The 19,021-nt window shown below is 45.5% G+C and overlaps 1 protein-coding gene across 12 annotated transcripts in view; it reads right to left on the bottom strand.

Annotated features, from left to right (window-relative positions):
* Positions 1-1,600: 1,600 nt before the first annotated feature.
* TRRAP (transformation/transcription domain associated protein) overlaps positions 1,601-19,021 on the bottom strand; it is a 169,003-nt gene continuing 151,582 nt past the window's right edge. For 11 of the 12 annotated variants that reach the window (XM_030578970.1, XM_030578969.1, XM_030578975.1 and 8 more), the window contains 3 exons: positions 16,223-16,426; positions 14,921-15,115; positions 1,601-2,871 (listed from right to left, as the gene is read on the bottom strand). In XM_030578970.1, coding sequence (XP_030434830.1) covers positions 2,587-2,871; positions 14,921-15,115; positions 16,223-16,426 — 684 coding nt within the window. In that variant the 3' untranslated portion in view covers positions 1,601-2,586. Of the gene's footprint in view, positions 2,872-14,920; positions 15,116-16,222; positions 16,427-17,279; positions 17,484-19,021 lie in introns of those variants that run through there. The other variant, XM_030578980.1, reaches the window with a different exon arrangement.

Below are 19,021 nucleotides of genomic sequence, written 5' to 3'. Positions count from 1 at the left end.
AGGAGGTAGATCTAACACAGGAGATGGAGCCTCTGCACAGGTGAGTGCACGAGAACATGCGGAGACCTCACTTCTTCTAGTGCAAGCATTTCATGAGGGCCAGGAATGCTTCCAAATCTCCCCAGAGTCAATGGTATCTGGTCTATTGACGGGACTGGAACTGGTAAAGGCATAGGATTTATAGGATGCTGGCACAGCCCAAGTGCGGGGGAAAATACATGGATCCACAAGCAATGCAGCCTCTTATCACTCTTGTGCACCTTGGAGCATGTAGGTCCTTCCTGGCCAGAACCCGTGGATGATTGCAAGTTCCTTCTTGGATTTAAAGGAAGACTTTCTGCCATGCTCATGCACATGCTTCCGTGGCTCATGGCTAAGCCACGACATGGGGTAGAAGGTACACGTATGGTGGTTTCTGGAAGGCGGCTCCGCAGCTAGGGGAGTGCTCTTGGATTAGTCAGGCCAATGTACAGCGGTTTTCCCAGGCGAGGATCTGACTTCAGCCCCACAACTACCTCCATGAGGTGCTTCTTGAGATGGAGAGCTCAGCCTTCCTGTGTATGGGCAGGGAAGATGAGGCAGATACTGCACCTGGAAGCGATGTGTGCTTTCCTCAAATAGTACAAACAGCATTGGTATTCATCACTGATGGAAAACGAGTGAGGCAGGAAGCACAGACTTTGAATCCCAGTTTCTTTGGAATAATTTAGTACCCAGACCCGGGAGCTGAGGGGGGAGTATTGTTTGGCACCACAAAAGGCTGAAGTAGCATCCTAAGTCCTTAATTCTAAAAACTGCTGGGAATTACCAATGTACATCAAAAAACAATAAAATCCTAACTATGAACAAAAACAATTAAAAAATTGTTTAGAAAATGCGTCACTAAGAACGAGAGGTCAGCAGAAGCTGACTTGGACCATGCGGTGGTAAAAAGGAACTGGAGATGTGCTCAGGCCGCCCCACCCTTTCATCGTCTCAGGCAAAACCACGAAGCAATACAGATGAACCTCAGAGTTACGAACACGTAAGGAATGGAGGTTGTTCATAACTCTGAAATATTTGTAACTCTTAGCAAAATGTTATGGTTGTTCTTTCAAAAGTTTACAGCTGAACATCAACTTAATACAGCTTTTAAACTTTACTATGCAGAAGAAAAATGCTGCTTTCCCTTTATTTATTTATTTATTTTTAGCAGTTTATGTTTTACACAGTACTGTACTTGCTTTTTATTTTATTTTGGAGGCGTGGGGGTAGGGGGATATCTCTGCTGCTGCCTGATTGTGTACTTCTGGTTCCAAATGAGGTATGTGCTTGACTGGTCGGTTCAGAACTATAAGGTTCTCCTGTACAAGAACATGTGTGGATCGCCGAGCAATGCTACTTTGAATAGGTCCAGCTCTTGGTGCATATCCTCAGTGGAATACAATACAATCACTCAAAGAAGAGCTAGTTATATACAACTCCCATTAATGCAATTACCCATGTTCAGAATGTAGGCAATTTTTGCTTTGTTTATAGTATTACCCATGATGTGGGTCCTTTTCCACTTATTTCATTTTCCTGTACCCAAAAATACACTACATTGACATAAGTACCATAGAACATTTTACAAAATATTTATTTTGAAAAAAAATCACCCTGTACAAATTTAAGCATAACATTCTCAACACTGCAGGTTTATAAAAATGCTAACAGAACAGAAAGACTCAAATAAAACATTAAACTGATGTTTTTGAAATTACAAAGAAATTGAAACAGGTTCTTTCTGAGGATGCTACAGTAACTATAGAAGTCTAATCAAAAGTATCAGACTGGTTCATTTTATAGCTCCTTTTGCTTTTCTTTATACCATTTACATCACATACATGTATCAACGGATGACTTTCCCCTCCTCTTTATAAACTCCCTTTTATACATTGTCAAACATTTAACTAAAGATCCAAAACTGCTTACACTTTCACTGTACATAACTTCGGTTCCAAGAAAACCCAGCAAATGTTTCATCATTTTTCTGAGTGCCTAACCAAAAAAAGCCATTGCTATACATTTTTGTTACAAAAATCTCTGTACAAAGCAACTTAGCTCATGTAAATTTCTGAAAGGATTAAAACTGATAGTATTTAAACAGTCCATGTGTTCCTTCATAATAGTACAATGAAGGAAAATTTAGTAAAATTTCACCAAGTAAAATCAAAGATCAGGGAATACTGGTTTCTTAAAGTGTATAAAAAGTTTACATGCTGTAGATTTAGGATATACCATTCCTAAAAATCTAACAGTGCCACTATTACAGCACTTGTAATCAAATTCTTCTGTACACATTTTAAGTCTTGCCCCCTCGTTTTAAGCTATTTGTGGAAGTTGTCTTTGAATAATAAATCAGCACATTTCTTTGTACATGAAATACCGCTGTCATGAAATTAACTTAAAACAGTAAAACTGTAGTATTTCTGTAAACATGATTAAAATGAGGAAAAAGGCAGTGACAGGTAAGCCATGGTTTGAAATGAATTCTTCACATTTTCTTCTTACCATAATATATGGCTCACAACACAAGAGCAGCAAAAGAGAGATCTAAATTTCAAGTTACAGCCAAGGGTGCCAGGCAGGATCCATACGACAGAGATTATCCAAGCTATTTGCAGCTGCTACTAGAGTGTTGACTTTGCTTTCTCCTCCTTCAAACTGAGCAAGATTATGTAGTCGAGTCATGATAGCAGTAACAGCTTTTTGAACTAGTGAAACCAGCTGCTGACTGTCCATATTTTCAGGTTGCCCAGCTGCTGAGAGTGGAGAGGAAGTATCCTCTTGTGTTTTCTTGTGCCAAGCAATTATTTCATCCCGTAGCACAGTTTTCAGGATGCCATCAACCTGCATGAAGGAGAAAATTAGATAATTATGTTTAACTAGAAGAAAAGTGTCAAGGGGCTATAGATTTTTAACTAAATTGTAATAAATTACATCTTGACATTTTGGTCTCTTTGTAATCTTAACCCGTTAGTGGCTGGTTGCTTCAGAGGACTAAGACTTGCAGTAAGCTTTATAAGTATTGTTTAACAAATTATTTTGTTCTCTAAGAGAGATTTTTTTTCCCAAAAAGGATTTATAAAAATCTAGGAAGTCCCTCTACAAATTATTTTTTATAGCTGAACTACAAAACCAAATACAGTTTTTACACACACACACACACTTTTGCCAAATAAGAACATAAAGGTTTATTTCAGGAAAAATATTGTTCTAGAATAGAAATAACTAGCTGAATGATAAACAGCTCTGACTCTTACCACTAAATTCTGGAAAGGAAATTCTGGTCCCACATCCTACCCACCTACGTAAATGCAGCTGAACGTAATTAGTAGTTATTGCCCCAAAGTTGTATTTCTTGTTTTAACTGTGGATTTCTGAACTGAATTTTTAAAATTTCAGCTAACTGGCCTCCTAAGGACACCCTATTGTTATCGAGAGGAAATACATAAAAAACAGTTTTCTATTTTCTCTCATCCCTTAGCAGCTCATTTCTTGATAGTAAGGTATAAATGCCAGCAGTCTGAGCTTTTGATGCTAAGAGTTACAGTTTATAAAAACCAAGTCTTTCCAGGCATCCCAGGTATCTCCATCTTTGTAACCAAAACAGTATTTTGAAGAAAGAGAATTAAAGGAATTCAGCTTACTAAGGTTAAAAGCCAAGCCAAATTTTCAAAAGTAACCAATGTTACTAGGTGCTCAATTTGAGTGTTAGAAGTACTGTACTTCCAAATAAAGTCAAGGCGAGCTGTGGGTGCTCAGCACCTATGAAAGTCAGGCTGACAGTGTTTCCAGTTGTACAGCCCAGAACTGGGACAGGGACACACACATCTGAAAATTTGTCTACATGTGTAAACATGGCCTAAAATGTATGTGAAGTCAACGTGTAAGTGGCTTAATTATGGAAAAACACACAGCACCTGCTTTCTGTTCTACAAAGGTGGAAAATTTCACATCAGGAACCTTTTCCCCACTTGAATTTTAAAGGTAACAACCACAAACTGTATGAAAATGCCCAATTGCTACAAAAAAGTAACTACAATGTGTTTTGTGCAATGTTGTTTGGTGCAAATTGCTGCCTAACTGCAGGATGCCTCTTTTTAAAAGAATTTAAAAAGAATTAAGCCAATTTCTGTAGTAAACTACAAGAGCCAAAGTCCATCAAAGCAACAATGTATTTTCAACATCCTACTCTGCTAATGAGATGCCACGGTGTTTTTCTATTCATAGTATAGTCCTAAGCATTTGTCATTTTTAGATTTTCAAGGACTTACAAAGCTAGGATGGTAAAACAACTGGTTCATAGTAATTTGATTGAGCAAGCAGTGAACTTAGAGTGAAATTATTCCAACCTTATGTATTCTGACTACAAACTACAGAGATTTCAACTGGCCTTTGTATTGGTCCTGATGTAATATTTAAGAAGTTATTGTGAGTTCTTAGCATCTGTAAAAAACAAACAGTTATATACCTGTTCAGTAACTGGTTGGTTTTGGGGTTTTTTTTGGATATGTTGCACATGTCCATTCCATTTCAGGTGTTTGCATGTCTGTTCACCAAAGCATGAGATATTTTTCCCACAGTGATATCTGATGGGGTGGTGCTTGCGCTCACCACATGTTTGTGCCGATAGTTGAGGGTATAAATGGACAGAGCCAACCACCCCCACAGTTCTTTCACCACGGAAGCCTACATTTTCTTGTACTCGAATATAGAGGAGAAGGAGGATAGGTTGTGGAATGGACATGTGCAACACATCTTGAAGAGCAACAGTTATGAAACAGGTATGTAACCATTTTTTCTCAGCGTGCTTCCACATGTCCATTCCACCTCAGGTGACTCTGATGCAGTTCCAGGAGGAAGGTATCAGAGTCTACCTGAACAAGGACTACACAATGCCACTCTCCCAAATCTAGCACCATCTCTAGATGCCTGGGAGAGAGCATAATGAGTGGTGAAGCCATGAACAGATAACCAAGTCTCAGCCCTTATGGGACCTAAGAAAGCAGTCAGGGCTTCCTGAGCTCTTGCAGTGTGTGCTAGAACTCTTTTAGGTGGTTGGACCATATTGATATCATAGCAAAGATAATACAGGAGGAGATCTTCTGCAAAGAGATCCACTGACCCTTCACCTGGTCATCAAAGGAATTAAATAATTGCAGAAACATTAAATTGCTTTGTCCACTCCAGGTAAAAGTCTAACAGCCTATGGACATCCAAACTATAGAGTGTTTCCTTATCTTTACGAGAGAGTGAGGTTTCGGAAAAAAAGTTGCTATCTCCATTTAGATGAGAAAGGGAACACATACAGGATCAAAAGCGGGTCCTATTAAAATTGATAGGATCAAATTTAAATGACATAATAGTGTGGGATCATTTACAGGAGGGAAAAGCCTGTACAATCCTTTCAAGAATCTAACTATCATAGGGTTGGGAAAAAAAATCTTCCATCCATAGGATGGAATGAGGAGATACCCTGAGTTTTTATTTGGCAGCTATTAATACAGAGTCCTTTTACCTTTAAGTGAAGCAAGAAATCCAGATTAAAATGTATGGGAGCCTAAAAAGGAGAAGTACCTTTCTGCTGGAACCACATGAAGAACCTCCTCCCACTATTTAAGAAAATGTTTTGAACCCCAAAGGAACAGTCAGCTTCCTGCGTAGTTAGCCACCAAGTATCCAAGATGTCAGATGTATACTGAGAGAGTTGAGATGCACTGGTTGGATGTGGTTCTGTGAAGCTATATCCAAGACCTGAGGGAGAGTTATGCAATCTCAAATTGAAAGACTCAAGTCCGAGAACCAGGGATGTCAAAGCTGGACTGGTGCTATTAAAATTAGAGTGGTGTGATTGTCTGAATTTGCACAAACCTCTCAGCATCATTGGGACTGGAAGGAAAAGCATATAGAATTTCCCCCCATCCAGGACAATAGGAAGATGTCTGACAAAGACTGTGCACTGTGACTTGCCCTTGAAAAGAACAGGTGACACTTCCTGTTGGGTGACGAAGAGATCTATTTTTGGCATCTCTCAAGGCTGAAAATGGACTTTGCTATGTCAGATCCGAGGAACTATTTAAGATCTCTTCTGAATGTTCTGCTGAAATGGTCCACAAAATAGTCTTGCGCCCCCACCCCCGGGAGATAAGATGCTTTGAGTGTAACTGTGTGAATATAAAAGACGGTTACTCACCTTTGTAACTGTTGTTCTTGGAGATGTGTTGCTCATATCCATTCCAGTTAGGTGTGCGCACTGTGCGTGCACGTTCGTCGGAAGATTTTTACCCTAGCAACTCCGGTGGGTCGGCAGGTCACCCCCTGGAGTGGCGCCGCTATGGCGCCTGATATATACCCCTGCCGGCCTGTCCGCTCCTCAGTTCCTTCTTGCCGGCTACTCCGACAGTGAGGAAGGAGGGCGAGTGTGGAATGGATATGAGCAACACATCTCGAAGAACAACAGTTACAAAGGTGAGTAACTGTCTTTTCTTCTTCGAGTGATTGCTCATATCCATTCCAGTTAGGTGATTCCCAAGCCTTACCTAGGCGGTGGGGTTGGAGAGAGATGTTGCAGAGTGCAACACGGCGGAGCCGAAGGCTCCATCATCCCTAGATTGCTGAACCAGGGCGTAGTGGGAAGCGAAGGTATGGACAGAAGACCAGGTTGCTGCCCGGCAGATTTTCTGAATGGGCACGTGAGCAAGAAAAGCAGCCGATGAGGCTTGAGCCCTGGTGGAGTGCACAGTCACGTGGCCCGGGGAAGCGTGTGCCAATTCATAACAGGATCAGATGCAGGAGGAAATCCTCTGCGAGGAGACGGGTAACCCCTTGACACGTTCCGCCACCGCAACAAAGAGTTGGAGGGTTTTGCGGAATGGCTTAGTTCGCTCTATGTAAAAGGCGAGCGCTCTACGGACATCCAGTGAGTGTAGCTGCTGCTCCCTGTGAGTCGAATGGGGTTTTGGGAAGAAGACAGGTAGGAAGATCTCCTGGTTAACGTGGAAAACCGATATCACCTTGGGGAGAAAGGCTGGGTGAGGTCTCAGCTGCACCTAGTCCCTGTGGAACACAGTACACGGGGGATCTACCGTGAGGGCCCAAAGCTCCGAGACCCGTCTCGCTGATGTGATGGCCACCAGGAAAGCGGTTTTCCATGAGAGGTAGAGAAGGGAGCAAGTCGCTAATGGTTCAAATGGAGGGGACATGAGCCGCGTCAGAACCAGGTTAAGGTCCCAGGTAGGGGCAGGGCGGCAAACCTGGGGGTAGAGACGCTCCAAGCCCTTAAGGAATCTAGTCACCATAGGGTAAGAGAACACTGAGCGGCCATCCCCCCCCGGGTGAAAGGTGGAGATGGCCACGAGGTGAAGCCGGAGAGATGATATCGCTAGGCCCTGTTGCTTGAGGGACTAGATGTAGTCTAAGATATTAGCAATGGAGACCTCAGTGGGAAGGAAATTCCGTTCCGCGCACCAGCAGGTGAAACGCTTCCATTTGGCCGAATACGTCGCTCTAATGGAAGGCTTCCTGCTGCCCAGGAGCACCTTCCACACTGGGGTACAGCAACGGAGCTCAGATCGGGTCAGCCACTCAGAAGCCACGCTGTGAGGTGGAGCGACTGAAGGTCCGGATGACGGAGCTTGCCGTGGTCCTGAGTGATTAGGTCCACATGAAGGGGCAGAGGGACAGGGTCGGCTATGGAAAGGTCAAGCAGCATGGAGTACCAGTGCTGATGGGGCCATGCTGGAGCTATCATGATCAAGCGGGCCTTGTCCCTGCGCACCTTCAACAGGACCTTGTGGACGAGTGGAAACGGTGGAAAGGCATAGAGCAGGTGCGTCGTCCACGGAACAAGGAAGGCGTCCGCCACCGAACCTGGTGAGAGGCCTTGAAAGGAGCAGAACATCTGGCATTTCCTGTTCCCGTGGGATGCGAAGAGGTCCATTTGGGGAAACCCCCACCTCCGGAAGAGTGAAAAGCAACATCCGGGCGAAGGGACCATTCGTGGGAAAGGAAGGACCTGCTGCGATGATCCGCCAGTGTGTTCCGAACCCCTGGGAGAAAGGACGCGATGAGGTGAATGGAATGGGCTATACAGAAGTCCCAGAGCTGTAAGGTCTCGACACATGGGAGAGGATCTCGTGACGCCCTGCTTGTTTATATAATACATGGTCGTCGTGTTGTCGGTGAATACTGAGACACAACGGCCCTGCAGATGGTGACGGAACGCCTGACAAGCAAGGTGGACCGCTCTCAACTCCCGGATGTTGATGTGGAGGGCTAGCTCGCGAGGTGACCACAGGCCTTGGGTTTGCAGGAGCCCAAGGTGAGCCCCCCAACCCAGGGAGGAGGCATCTGTTGTCAGGGACACCAAGGGTTGGGGCGGATTGAACGGGAGCCCCGCACACACCACAGAAGGGTCCAGCCACCACTGGAGGGAGTCTAAGACGTCCTGGGGAATGGTGACAACCATGTCGATAGGATCTCTGGCCGGATGGTATTGTGCGCTGAGCCAGGACTGGAGGGGCCTTAGGCAGAGTCTTGCATAGTTCGCTATGAATGTGCAGGCCGCCATGTGGCCTAGGAGGGTAAGGGAGGTGCGCACCTAGGTCAGGGGCGCTGCTTGCAGTCTCCGTATGATGGCTGCCATAGTTTGGAACCTCGACAGAGGCAGAGAGGCTTTGGTAAGAGTGGAGTCCAGCGTGGCGCCGATAAACTCTATCCTCTGTGTGGGGATTAGCGTCGATTTCTCCACATTGATCAGCAGACCTAGGCTTAAGAATAGGTTCTTGACAATGCGGATGTGACTGAGGACTTGCGCCTCGGAAGTCCCCCGGATAAGCCAGTCGTCTAGGTATGGGAATACGTGTATACGACTGCGGCGAAGGTGGGCGACAACTACAGCCATACACTTGGTGAACACTCTTGGGGTTGTCGATAGGCCGAACGGGAGGACCGCGAACTGGAAATGTTGCCGGTTGACCACAAACCTGTGGAACCTCCTGTGGGATGGGAAGATGGCTATATGGAAGTAGGCATCTTGCATGTCGAGGGCGGCGTACCAGTCTCCAGGATCCAGGGATGGCATAATGGTCCCCAGGGATACCATAGGGAACTTCAACTTTACTAGGCATCTGTTGAGTTCCCTCAGATCGAGAATAGGTCTGAGACCTCCCTTCGCCCTGGGGATTAGAAAGTAGCGGGAGTAAAACCCCTTGCTCCGCTCGAGCTCAGGAACCTCCTCTATGGCTCCTTTGGCGAGGAGCATTTGCACTTCCTGTAGGAGGAGCTGCTCATGAGAGGGGTCCCTGAAGAGGGACGAGAGAGGGTTTTAAACAAATTGTAGGTGGTATCCAAGTTCCAACGTGCGTAAGACCCACCAGTCTGATGTTAGCTGGGACCACTCAGGGAGGAAAAGGGAAAGGCGGTTGGAAAAAGGAGGGGATGGATCCATCAATGAAACTGGTACAACGCGCTCGGGCGCACCCTCAAAAGGAAGGTTTCGGCCCGGAAGAAGGCTTGGAGGGGTTCTGGTTCTGGCCTCCTCTGTTGCCGGACTGTCTGCGGCGACCATTCCCGCCTCACCGTCTGGCGAAGTCTTGCCTCTGCCGGGGTTGGGGGTAAGGCCGGTGTTGTTGCTGTGGCCGGAAGGGTCTGCGCTGGGTAATGGGTGTATGCATCCCCAAGAAGCGCATAATGACCCTATTGTCTTTTAGGCTTTGCAGCCTAGGGTCAGTTTTGTCGGAAAACAGGCCTTGGCCTTCAAATGGGAGGTCCTGAATGGTATACTGGAGTTCCGGCGGGAGGCTGGAGACCTGCAACCATGAGATACAGCGCATAGTAACGCCAGATGCCAGAGTACATGCAGCTGAGTCCGTGGTGTCTAAGGAAGCCTGTAGGGAAGTTCTCGTGACCTTTTTGCCCTCATCAAGGATCGCGGAGAACTCCTGACGTGCTTCCTGAAGGAGCAGCTCCTTAAATTTGTCTGCTGTGGCTCAGGTGTTATAGTTGTAGCGGCTAAGGAGGGCCTGCTCATTGGAGACGCGGAGCTGGAGGGCCCCCGTAGAGTAGACCTTTCGGCCGAGTAAGTCCATGCGTCTCGCCTCCTTGGATTTTGGGGCCGGGTCCTGCTGACCATGTCGCTCCCTCTCGTTCACAGACTGGACGACGAGGGAACAAGGGGAGGGTGGACATACAAGTATTCATACCCCTTTGAGGGGACCATGTATTTACGTTCCACCCCTCGCGCAGCAGGGAGAACAGAAGCCGGAGACTGCCAGATGGTAGTGGCGTTGGCTTGAATGGTTTTAATAAACGGAAGGGCAACCCTAGTGGGGGCATCCGCTGACAATATGTCCACCACTGGATCTTGTATCTTCGAGACCTCCTCGGCCTGCAGGTTCATGTTCTGTGCAACACGCCTGAGGAGGTCCTGGTGCGCCCTAAGGTCAAGTGGAGGCAGCCTGGTAGATGATGTTCCAGCCACAGCCTCGTCCGGGGAGGATGAAGAGGAGAGACCTGGGAGGAGCGGGTCTGCGGAGGGCTCTGCCTGAAGAACTGCATCCGACTCCGCAGGGGGTTCGGGGTCCTGAGGCTGGGACAACCTTTCCTCCGTGGGAGGGGGAGGAGGATGGGAAATCGTGGCCTCAGGAACCCTGTGCTCCGAGACATTGGAACGTGAGGGACCGGGCTGAAGGCCTTGGGCTTGATGGTATGCCCAAGGCGTCCAGAACCCCCACTGCTGTGGTCCATGCTCTTGAGGCTGGGGTTCGTGGAACAAGGTAGCAGGTACGTCTGTATCCAGGGCATATAGGCTATCCGCCTGAGAGGACACAGATGGCTGGTGGGACGGCTGGGGGGGGGCCCGAACGAGGCTGGTATGGGTCCCTTGCCCCCGTTGGTGGAGACCTCCTCGGTGCCGAAGACCGGTACCGGGAGTCATAACAGTGCCGGCATCGCGACCGGGACCTGCCACCAGCTCGGTGCTGGGAGGTCGACCGGGAACACCAACGGCGCGAGCGGCTGCGGGAGTCTCGGTGCCAGTAGTGATGACTAGAACTGGAGCGGTGCCGAGAGTACCGGGAGGCGGATCTGAGCCGCGAGTACGACTGGTACCGCCGTGGTGAGCGGTGCCGGGACTTCGAGCGGTGCCTCGATCGAGATCTTCCACCGGACCTGGAGTGGTGCCGGGACCTAGGTGGAGATCGGTGCCTGCCCGCCGACTCCAGGGACAGAGGTCTCATGGCTGCAGGCTTGCCTCTAGACTGAAGAACCCGCACCGGCGCTGCCAGGGGTTGAGGCAGAGCAGACTCAGTCATTGCAATAAAGGTCCCTGGCCGAAGAGAATGTTTCTGGGGTAGAGGGGACCGTCAGCTCGACCACGGGTCTCACCAGGGAGCTCTCCAAGACCGGACTCAACGGACCTCTCGGGGCCGGACTCGACAGTATCACTGGCGTCGGGGTCGTGGCAGGAGTCGGTGCCGGGCGGTCCGCATGAGCCTGCTTTGCAGGAGTAGAGGCAGCCGATGTTCTTCTGACAGGACCCTGTGCTGGGGAAGGCCGGTGCCGAGGCATCTTCGCGGTGCCGGCGCGGTCCGGTGCCGGAGTAGTGTCGGCACTCGGTGCCGAGGAAGGAGGGCTAAGAGCTGCCTCCATAAGGAGAGTCTTTAAACAATGGTCTCTCTCTTTCTTGGTCCGCGGCTTGAAGGCCTTACAAATGCGGCACTTCTCAGATATGTGCGATTCCCCCAGGCACTTTAGGCAGGCGTCGTGGGGATCGCTCGTGGGCATCGGCTTTTTGCAGGCCGAGTACGGCTTGAATCCCGGCAAACTGGGCATGAGCCCGGGCACCGGGTGCGGGGAAGGGCTAGAGCCTGAACCCGCTAAACTATACACAATAACTAATTGACAACTATGAATTAATTAATTACTCTATACACTAACGATAACTATATACAACGAGTGAACAAGGAGAAGCTAGGTACGTGGAGGACAGCTATGCCGCGCTCCACAGTTCCAACGACCGACACGGCGGTAAGAAGGAACTGAGGAGCGGACGGGCCGGCAGGGGTATATATCAGGCGCCATAGCGGCACCACTCCAGGGGGTGACCTGCCAACCCACCGGAGTTACTAGGGTAAAAATCTTCCGATGAACGTGCACGCACGGCGAGCACACCTAACTGGAATGGATATGAGCAATCACTTGAAGAAGAAACAGTCCATAGGTTCATTTTCTCTTGGCAAAGGGGGTCTAATCTGGCACCTCCTTGCTAGTTCAAATGGAACAGCAGTGTTATCCATGACTACCTGCACAGTATCACCTTTGATGAGAGGGAGAAAAACCTGACAGACCAGGTGGATAGCTCAAAGTTCTTCAGCACTGATGTGCAGAGACAGATCTTTATTTGACCAGAGTCCCTGAGTCTGGTGGTTCCCTACATGAGCTCCCCATCCCAGAAACAAAACATCTATGATCAGGGGCATGGCGGGCAAAGTTGTGGAAAAAAGAAATCCACCTTGCAAACTCTGGCGGGGTCCCATCCACTAATCCAGGGACAAGAAGACATCTGCAGGTATATGATTTAGTGCATCCAGCTAACAAAAGAAGTGATAGACCAGCTCTGAATAACTCTTAAGTGAAGTCTGGCATGCTGAGTCACATATGCACAAACAACCATGTGACCGAGAAGTCTCAGAAAATTCCTCACTGCTGTACGAGGATACACCTTGAAGTTCCTGCAAAGGTTCAATATTGCTGGAAGCCTGGCCTGAAGTAAATATGCTCTTGTAGTCATAGAATCAAGAACTGCTACTATGAATTCGATTCTCTGCAAAGGCAGAACAACTTACGTGTCCTTGCTGATTAACAGGCCCAATGAATAAAGGCAAAGGCAATCACTACACACTGTAGAGGACTGGATCTTTTGAATGGCTACCTCCACTTGCTCCCTTGACTGACCTCAAACCAACCAAACATGGGCATACCTAAGCACCTACTTTCTTGGACCGTGCTGCAATGGCTGTCATGCACTTTGTGGAGACTTGAGGGACTGAAGACAGGCCAAAGGCAAGGTCTGTTAACTAATAACTATCTGCTACAATAAACCTTAAAAACCTCCTGTGACTCTGGTGAATGGCCACATGGAAGTAGGCATCCTTTAAGTTGAGGGCAGCAAATCAGTCACTGGGATCTAGGGATGAGATAATAGATGCTAGGGTAACCATACAAAACTTTTTTTTAAAATGTATTTGTTGAGTTTTTGCAGGTCTAAGGCAGGTCTGAGGCCTCTCTTGGACTCTGGAATGAGAAAATAATGGGAATAGAATCCCTTCATCTGTGGCCCCGAATTGTAACAGAGGTTGAACTTCTTGAATTAGAAGTCTCGAGAAAATAGTTCCTGACAAGGGATGAGGTGGGGAGGAATGGGAACAGGGAATAGAGGAAAAGTGCAGGGTTTATCCCATTTCCAATATGCTCAGTACCCATTGATGAATGGGACAACATGCTGCCAAAGGGAGGGGAAATCAGAGTGGGTGGTATGCTGGCTTCAGCTAAGAAGTCAGACTGCTTAAATGCTATAAGATTGTTTGGAGGTAGCAGATGGTGGTGGAGGTGGCAGAGGAGGTAGTAGTCTTCTTTGAGTCTTATGGCACCTCCTAGTTTTGGTCCTGCTGACTTGTAGCATAGAACAGGTACCTTTACTGGACCTGGAGATAGAACTGCTTTTTCTTAGGGCTTGGATGCAAATGCCCCAAAAACTTTAGGGTTGCCCTAGAATCTTCAAGACAATGCAGAGCTTTGTCTTCTCTGAAAAATAAATTTAAGCCTTTGAAAGGCAAATCCTCAATTGTCTATCGGACTCTGGTTGAAATGACAGCTGTTTGCAGCCAATAAGCATGATGCATAGTGACCACTACTGCCATTATTCAAGCTGATAAATCTGCCTCATCTAAGGGAGCCTATAAGGACGATCTTGCCACCAGGTGGCTCTCAGTCACAACGGCTCTGTATGCCTCTTTGGCATCATCTGGTAACTCGTCCACAAATTTCAACACTTAATCCCAATAAAAGTGGTTATAGTGCGAATTCTAAACTGCAATCCTGATGATGAATAAACTTTTCTCCCAGAAAAATCCAATTTCTGTGTGTCTTTGGGGCTAGATTTGTTTTGCCTTTTCATTCACAGCTGTTACTACCAAAGATCTTGGGCTTGGGTGTGAATAAAAATACTAATGACCCTGAGAAGGAACTTCATAACTCTTCCCCTTCCTTTTAGCAGTGGGAGGGAATTTGCTGAAGGATTTTGGTAGGCACTAAGATGGCCTCAATTACAGGTAAAGCCAAGCTAGCAGGCCCTGCAAAACATCTTCTAACTTAAATGGATTGTCTTGGATCAGTTCCAGTTGTGCAAACAGGAGATGGCTATTCTTTTCATTAAGTTCCTGATACATCTTATTATTGTCAGGAACAATGGAGGAAAATTCAGAGACACTGGCCTCATCCAGAGATGAGGAGGAAGTGGTGCTAGAGTCCACAACTTTACAATGCTAGATGATGAGTGTGGTACTGGGGAGACTCTAGTCAGAGCTGGCTTAGCTCTAACTTCTGGCTGATTCTGTCAGAGATATAGCCCTCAAAAATGAAGTGGGCCTTCTTTCTGGCTAGAAGATGCAAAAGTGTTTGACTTCTTCTGCTGCTTGGGTGGTACTGGAGATGGAGAATGGTGTCTTCTCTCCAGTTTCCTCCAATGCGAGGATGCCACCAAGTCTGGGGGTGCATTCCAAGATGGAGTAGAGTCAGAACTCCGGCTTACCAAGCATACCGACCTATGAGGTGTCCATTATAGTACAAGTGTGATATGTCTGTAAAACACGATTTAAAAAGTAAATACTGTACATACCTTAAAGTTTGGCTGTGCAAAACAGCGAGCTACTGCAATCATTGATGCAGTCAATGGACCAGACACGCCAATGGTGGTCAGGAATTCAGAAATATTTGGTGTAAGACGGAATGGGACAGGACGATTCGCATCCAAATCACCAGTAGCATCATTAATATCAAATCGGAAGTATGCCACGTTGAGCTTGCCAGTATCCTAGATTTTAAAATGAGACACAGGTATGAATCTTTATATAAGGAAAGGAAAATCAACATATAAAAATCACTAACAGAACTTTTTAAAAAATTTTTCCTGGCAATTCTCAGAGCAGAGTGATATTTTAAGTTTAAACCATATGCATCAGTGAAATATTTCCATTTCCCTAGCATAAAGTGTTGTAACAAAGATGGAAGTTAAATATGAGTGGGTGGGAAGGGGGAAAACTGTTAATTTCCTTTGTTCAAATACCACCTTTCTCTTGATCGAGCAATACTTGAACAATGGGTATCTAGAATTTCTGACATATACTATTCTCTTACAAATCGTGTGTAGAAAGAAAAGTAAGAACCATATTAAATATATAGGATCAGAATATGAGCTATAAAAAACAGGTTCTTTTGTGGTTGTGGTAGGTGAGCGAGTAGGGGCAGAAAGAGAAATCTTCATTCAGCTTGCATTTCAGAAAAGCACAGCATTGTTCACTCTGGGTATGCACCTGAAAGCCATGGCTTAGTGCTGGGGACTCTTAGTTGTACAGCGTATACCTCTCCAAGCATTAAAATATATCATCTTTGCTCTGCTAAATTGGCAAGTCTCATGTTAGATGTTTATGTTAAAGCAGCGAGTGGGGGGGGGGGAGAGAGAGAGAATGGAGTTAGAAAATGAATATTTCCCATAAGAATATGAAGCTCTAAAATCACTTGATATTTGACACAGGGAAATAGCCAACATAGTGCTTGCAAAGAATGGGAAAAGGGAATCCGAGACTGTACACACATCTACATGAACATTTGAAAATTTTTTATGATTTTTTTTTTTTAGACCTTTTTGATGAACAGGAGTTGTCCTTCCAAAAGCTGGAGAATGTAGAGAGTAATGTGTGCGGCCACTGACGTCATTTTTTATTATTGCATTTATTTTGTATAATCATATAGTGAAAAAAGAGAGGCCTACTGAAATGCTCTGTTGATTACACACAGGGTGCATAAACACATGAAAAAAAATCAAATCAGCGTAGTGTATAGTAAATATATACTCATTTCAAAAGTAAATTACAAAATTTCAAAGAAGATAAAATGTGCATTTTCAATGAATGCAATATACCTGGGCAATCTGTAACATTTCAGGGTTGAGTCTATTTAAATGAAAGACAAATTCTGCAAAGCCAATTAATGCCAACTGAATTGTGAACATCTTTCGAAACGTCCAGTAATCTGTGGCATTTGGGAATGTATGTAAAGCCCATTCCTTAAGCATACTGCGTGGCACCATGTTACTCTGTACTTCTTTAAGTATATCCCGAAGAACCTACAAGCAAAGCAAATTTAGTTAAGATAAATGATTTTTAAACCACTATTATCTATTGATTGGTCAATTTAAAAAAATACTAATGAAATAATAGTGCTAACTTTACGAAACTACCACCCTCTTCTTCCTCAACTGTTCCATTTAAGGTGGAATCATGATTCTAAAACAGATGCATTCATTTCAGTATTTTTTTCTAACTCTTTTATAGACATATGTTGAGAGATTTTGAAAGTGTATATCCTGAATGGTTTCAAGGTCATTTCAAAGTTATGTTGAGAGATGTTTCTTTGCCTTGAGAATGTCAGATGAATTATTACCATAAGGACACGAGAAAGGTGCTTACAGATCTAACATAAGCCAAAAGACCAAACGGTTACTATAGCTCCTGTAGTAAGTGAAGGCCCAGATAAAGGCCCAGTATGAGGCCTGAGGCCTGAACTAAAGTAATGGTCAAGACTTTGCTAACATAAAGCAAAGTGAAGCTGTGAGCCAGAGGCAGGCCCTGCTCACAGAATCTGGCAAGGAAAGGGCTGATGCTGCAAGAAGATACGTACCTAAAAGGTACTGAACACTAGAGATCAGAACATTCACATACTTGCACATTCCACACAGATAACAAGGAACAGACTGACCCATCCCAATGACAGGGGCAAAAGGGTAATATGATGGATAGAGTTGTTTTGATCGAACCAACATGTACAAGGTGAGAGGCGGCACTTTACTACGTAGAGGGGTTGTACCTTATTACGTAGAGGGGCTGCACCTCAATACGTCAGGAGTGATGTGTAACTTGTTTGTACCTGTGTATAAAAATGTATCCCTGGGGCGATGTCTTTGTCCAGCCTAGGGGGCAGTGGAAAGTCCCGCCATTGACTGAGCCGGGTCCATTGCCAAGAGGCACTTTCTCGTAGTATGCCCTGTAGAGTGACAATCTCAGAGGAACTGCAACTGTGTCCGAGATCGCAATAAACCTGGCCGACGTGCCTTCGTACCTTCCTAGACTCTGTGGTCATTGGGGGTTCTCTTCGGGTCTGCTGTGTCAGCTATCTGCGCAGAGCTGGGGCAGAACACAGAGGGAACACACGCACGCAGCCGAGTGATACCAACAGAGAGAGAGCAGAGCACCACACCGGTAGCATCTGACAAAACACCTCTGACAACAGCTCCTACTTAACATCTCAAGAAAAATCAGGAGTGATCCTAGAGACATTCAATACACCATCCTGCTGCACTTGCATAAAACAGACTGAGAGAGAAGTACTTAACTCTTCATCAGCAAATTTTCTTGCTGTCTCTTCATTAATATAACTAGCATCAATTCTCTCCTACCAAATATCTCATACCCCGCAATCAGGAAATACCCAGATTGCCTCTTTCACAGAGTGGAAAGAAACACTAAGAAAACTAACTGGGATGGACAGTTTCACTCCAAGTTGAAGAAGCACTTTACAGTAAACTCAAATCCTCCCTTCAGGGCCTGATATTTATATTATTTGTTACTTGTATTAGTTATTTCCAAAGGCTCTGGAGCCAGGTGGGGCCCCATCATACGAGGCATTGTACAGATGTGATCAAACAGTCTATGACCCAAAAACTTTACTCTTGAAGCTTTATCCTAAATTCTCTGAAATCAATGGAAAAAGACTCCCATTGACTTCAATGGGTTTTAAATTAGGCCCTTGACTTAAGACGAAGGTTAACAGGTTGCTGAGACTAACAAATCACCAAGGAAGGAGGATGGACAGGATAACATTGGTATGAGCATATTTGTCATAGACTAGCTTTGAACAGATCAACTGCAATATCTCAGCTCATTAGTCGTTATTAGCTACCAGTGGTTTGTGGGCTACTGCAGACCAAGACATGAAGGATATGAAGGGGACAGATTTTTTGCAGAATAGCATTCCACACAGAGGGCTACAAGGAAAAAGCTATGAAATTGCACCTGGGATATATACAGGCACAGACCTACAAAAACTGTTTGATCTTTTTGGTTAGGTGTTTGTAGGAGGAAATGAAGGGCATTTCCCCAAGTAAGTGGAACTGGGCGAAAAATCACAGAACACAAGATCTTTGGAGCAGAGATATATGTATGTACAGTGCTTAGCACAATCTGGGTGCCCGCTCAATAGCAAAACTAAAGAAAGGCTTGCAACTATTTCTGTAATTTCACACTGTGCAGTAGAGTTCTCTCCTGGATGTAAACATCTGCAAACTACTACCATATTTAATTACTCTAGCATATACTAGCCTAATTAATTAGAAAAAGAAAGAAAGTTGGAATCTGTTCCATTACATTCAAAAGAGAATCATCATCATACTGGCTTTAATTAAATGACTGTTAACGATGAAGTTTGATAACCTGAAGGAATCATCCTCAAAACAGAAACAGATGTTACGTAACACATCATTCTGTAACAGAGAAAGGCTGAAAGACTTTCTTGCAACAACACATTCAGCAGATAAACATATTGTGTATTTCCAAAACTAATCTGAAACTGGACTGGCATGGTGCAAGACATACATATTTATATAAAAAATAAAATAAGGTTATTAAAGGTTTTAATCAGCACTGGATGGCTCCTGGGAGTTACA

This window comes from Gopherus evgoodei, chromosome 10 (genome assembly GCF_007399415.2).
Source record: "Gopherus evgoodei ecotype Sinaloan lineage chromosome 10, rGopEvg1_v1.p, whole genome shotgun sequence".
In the NCBI taxonomy this organism is placed as follows: domain Eukaryota; kingdom Metazoa; phylum Chordata; order Testudines; family Testudinidae; genus Gopherus; species Gopherus evgoodei.
The sequence above is the reverse complement of the archived record's forward strand: the minus strand, read 5'-3'. Positions and strand labels throughout refer to the sequence as shown.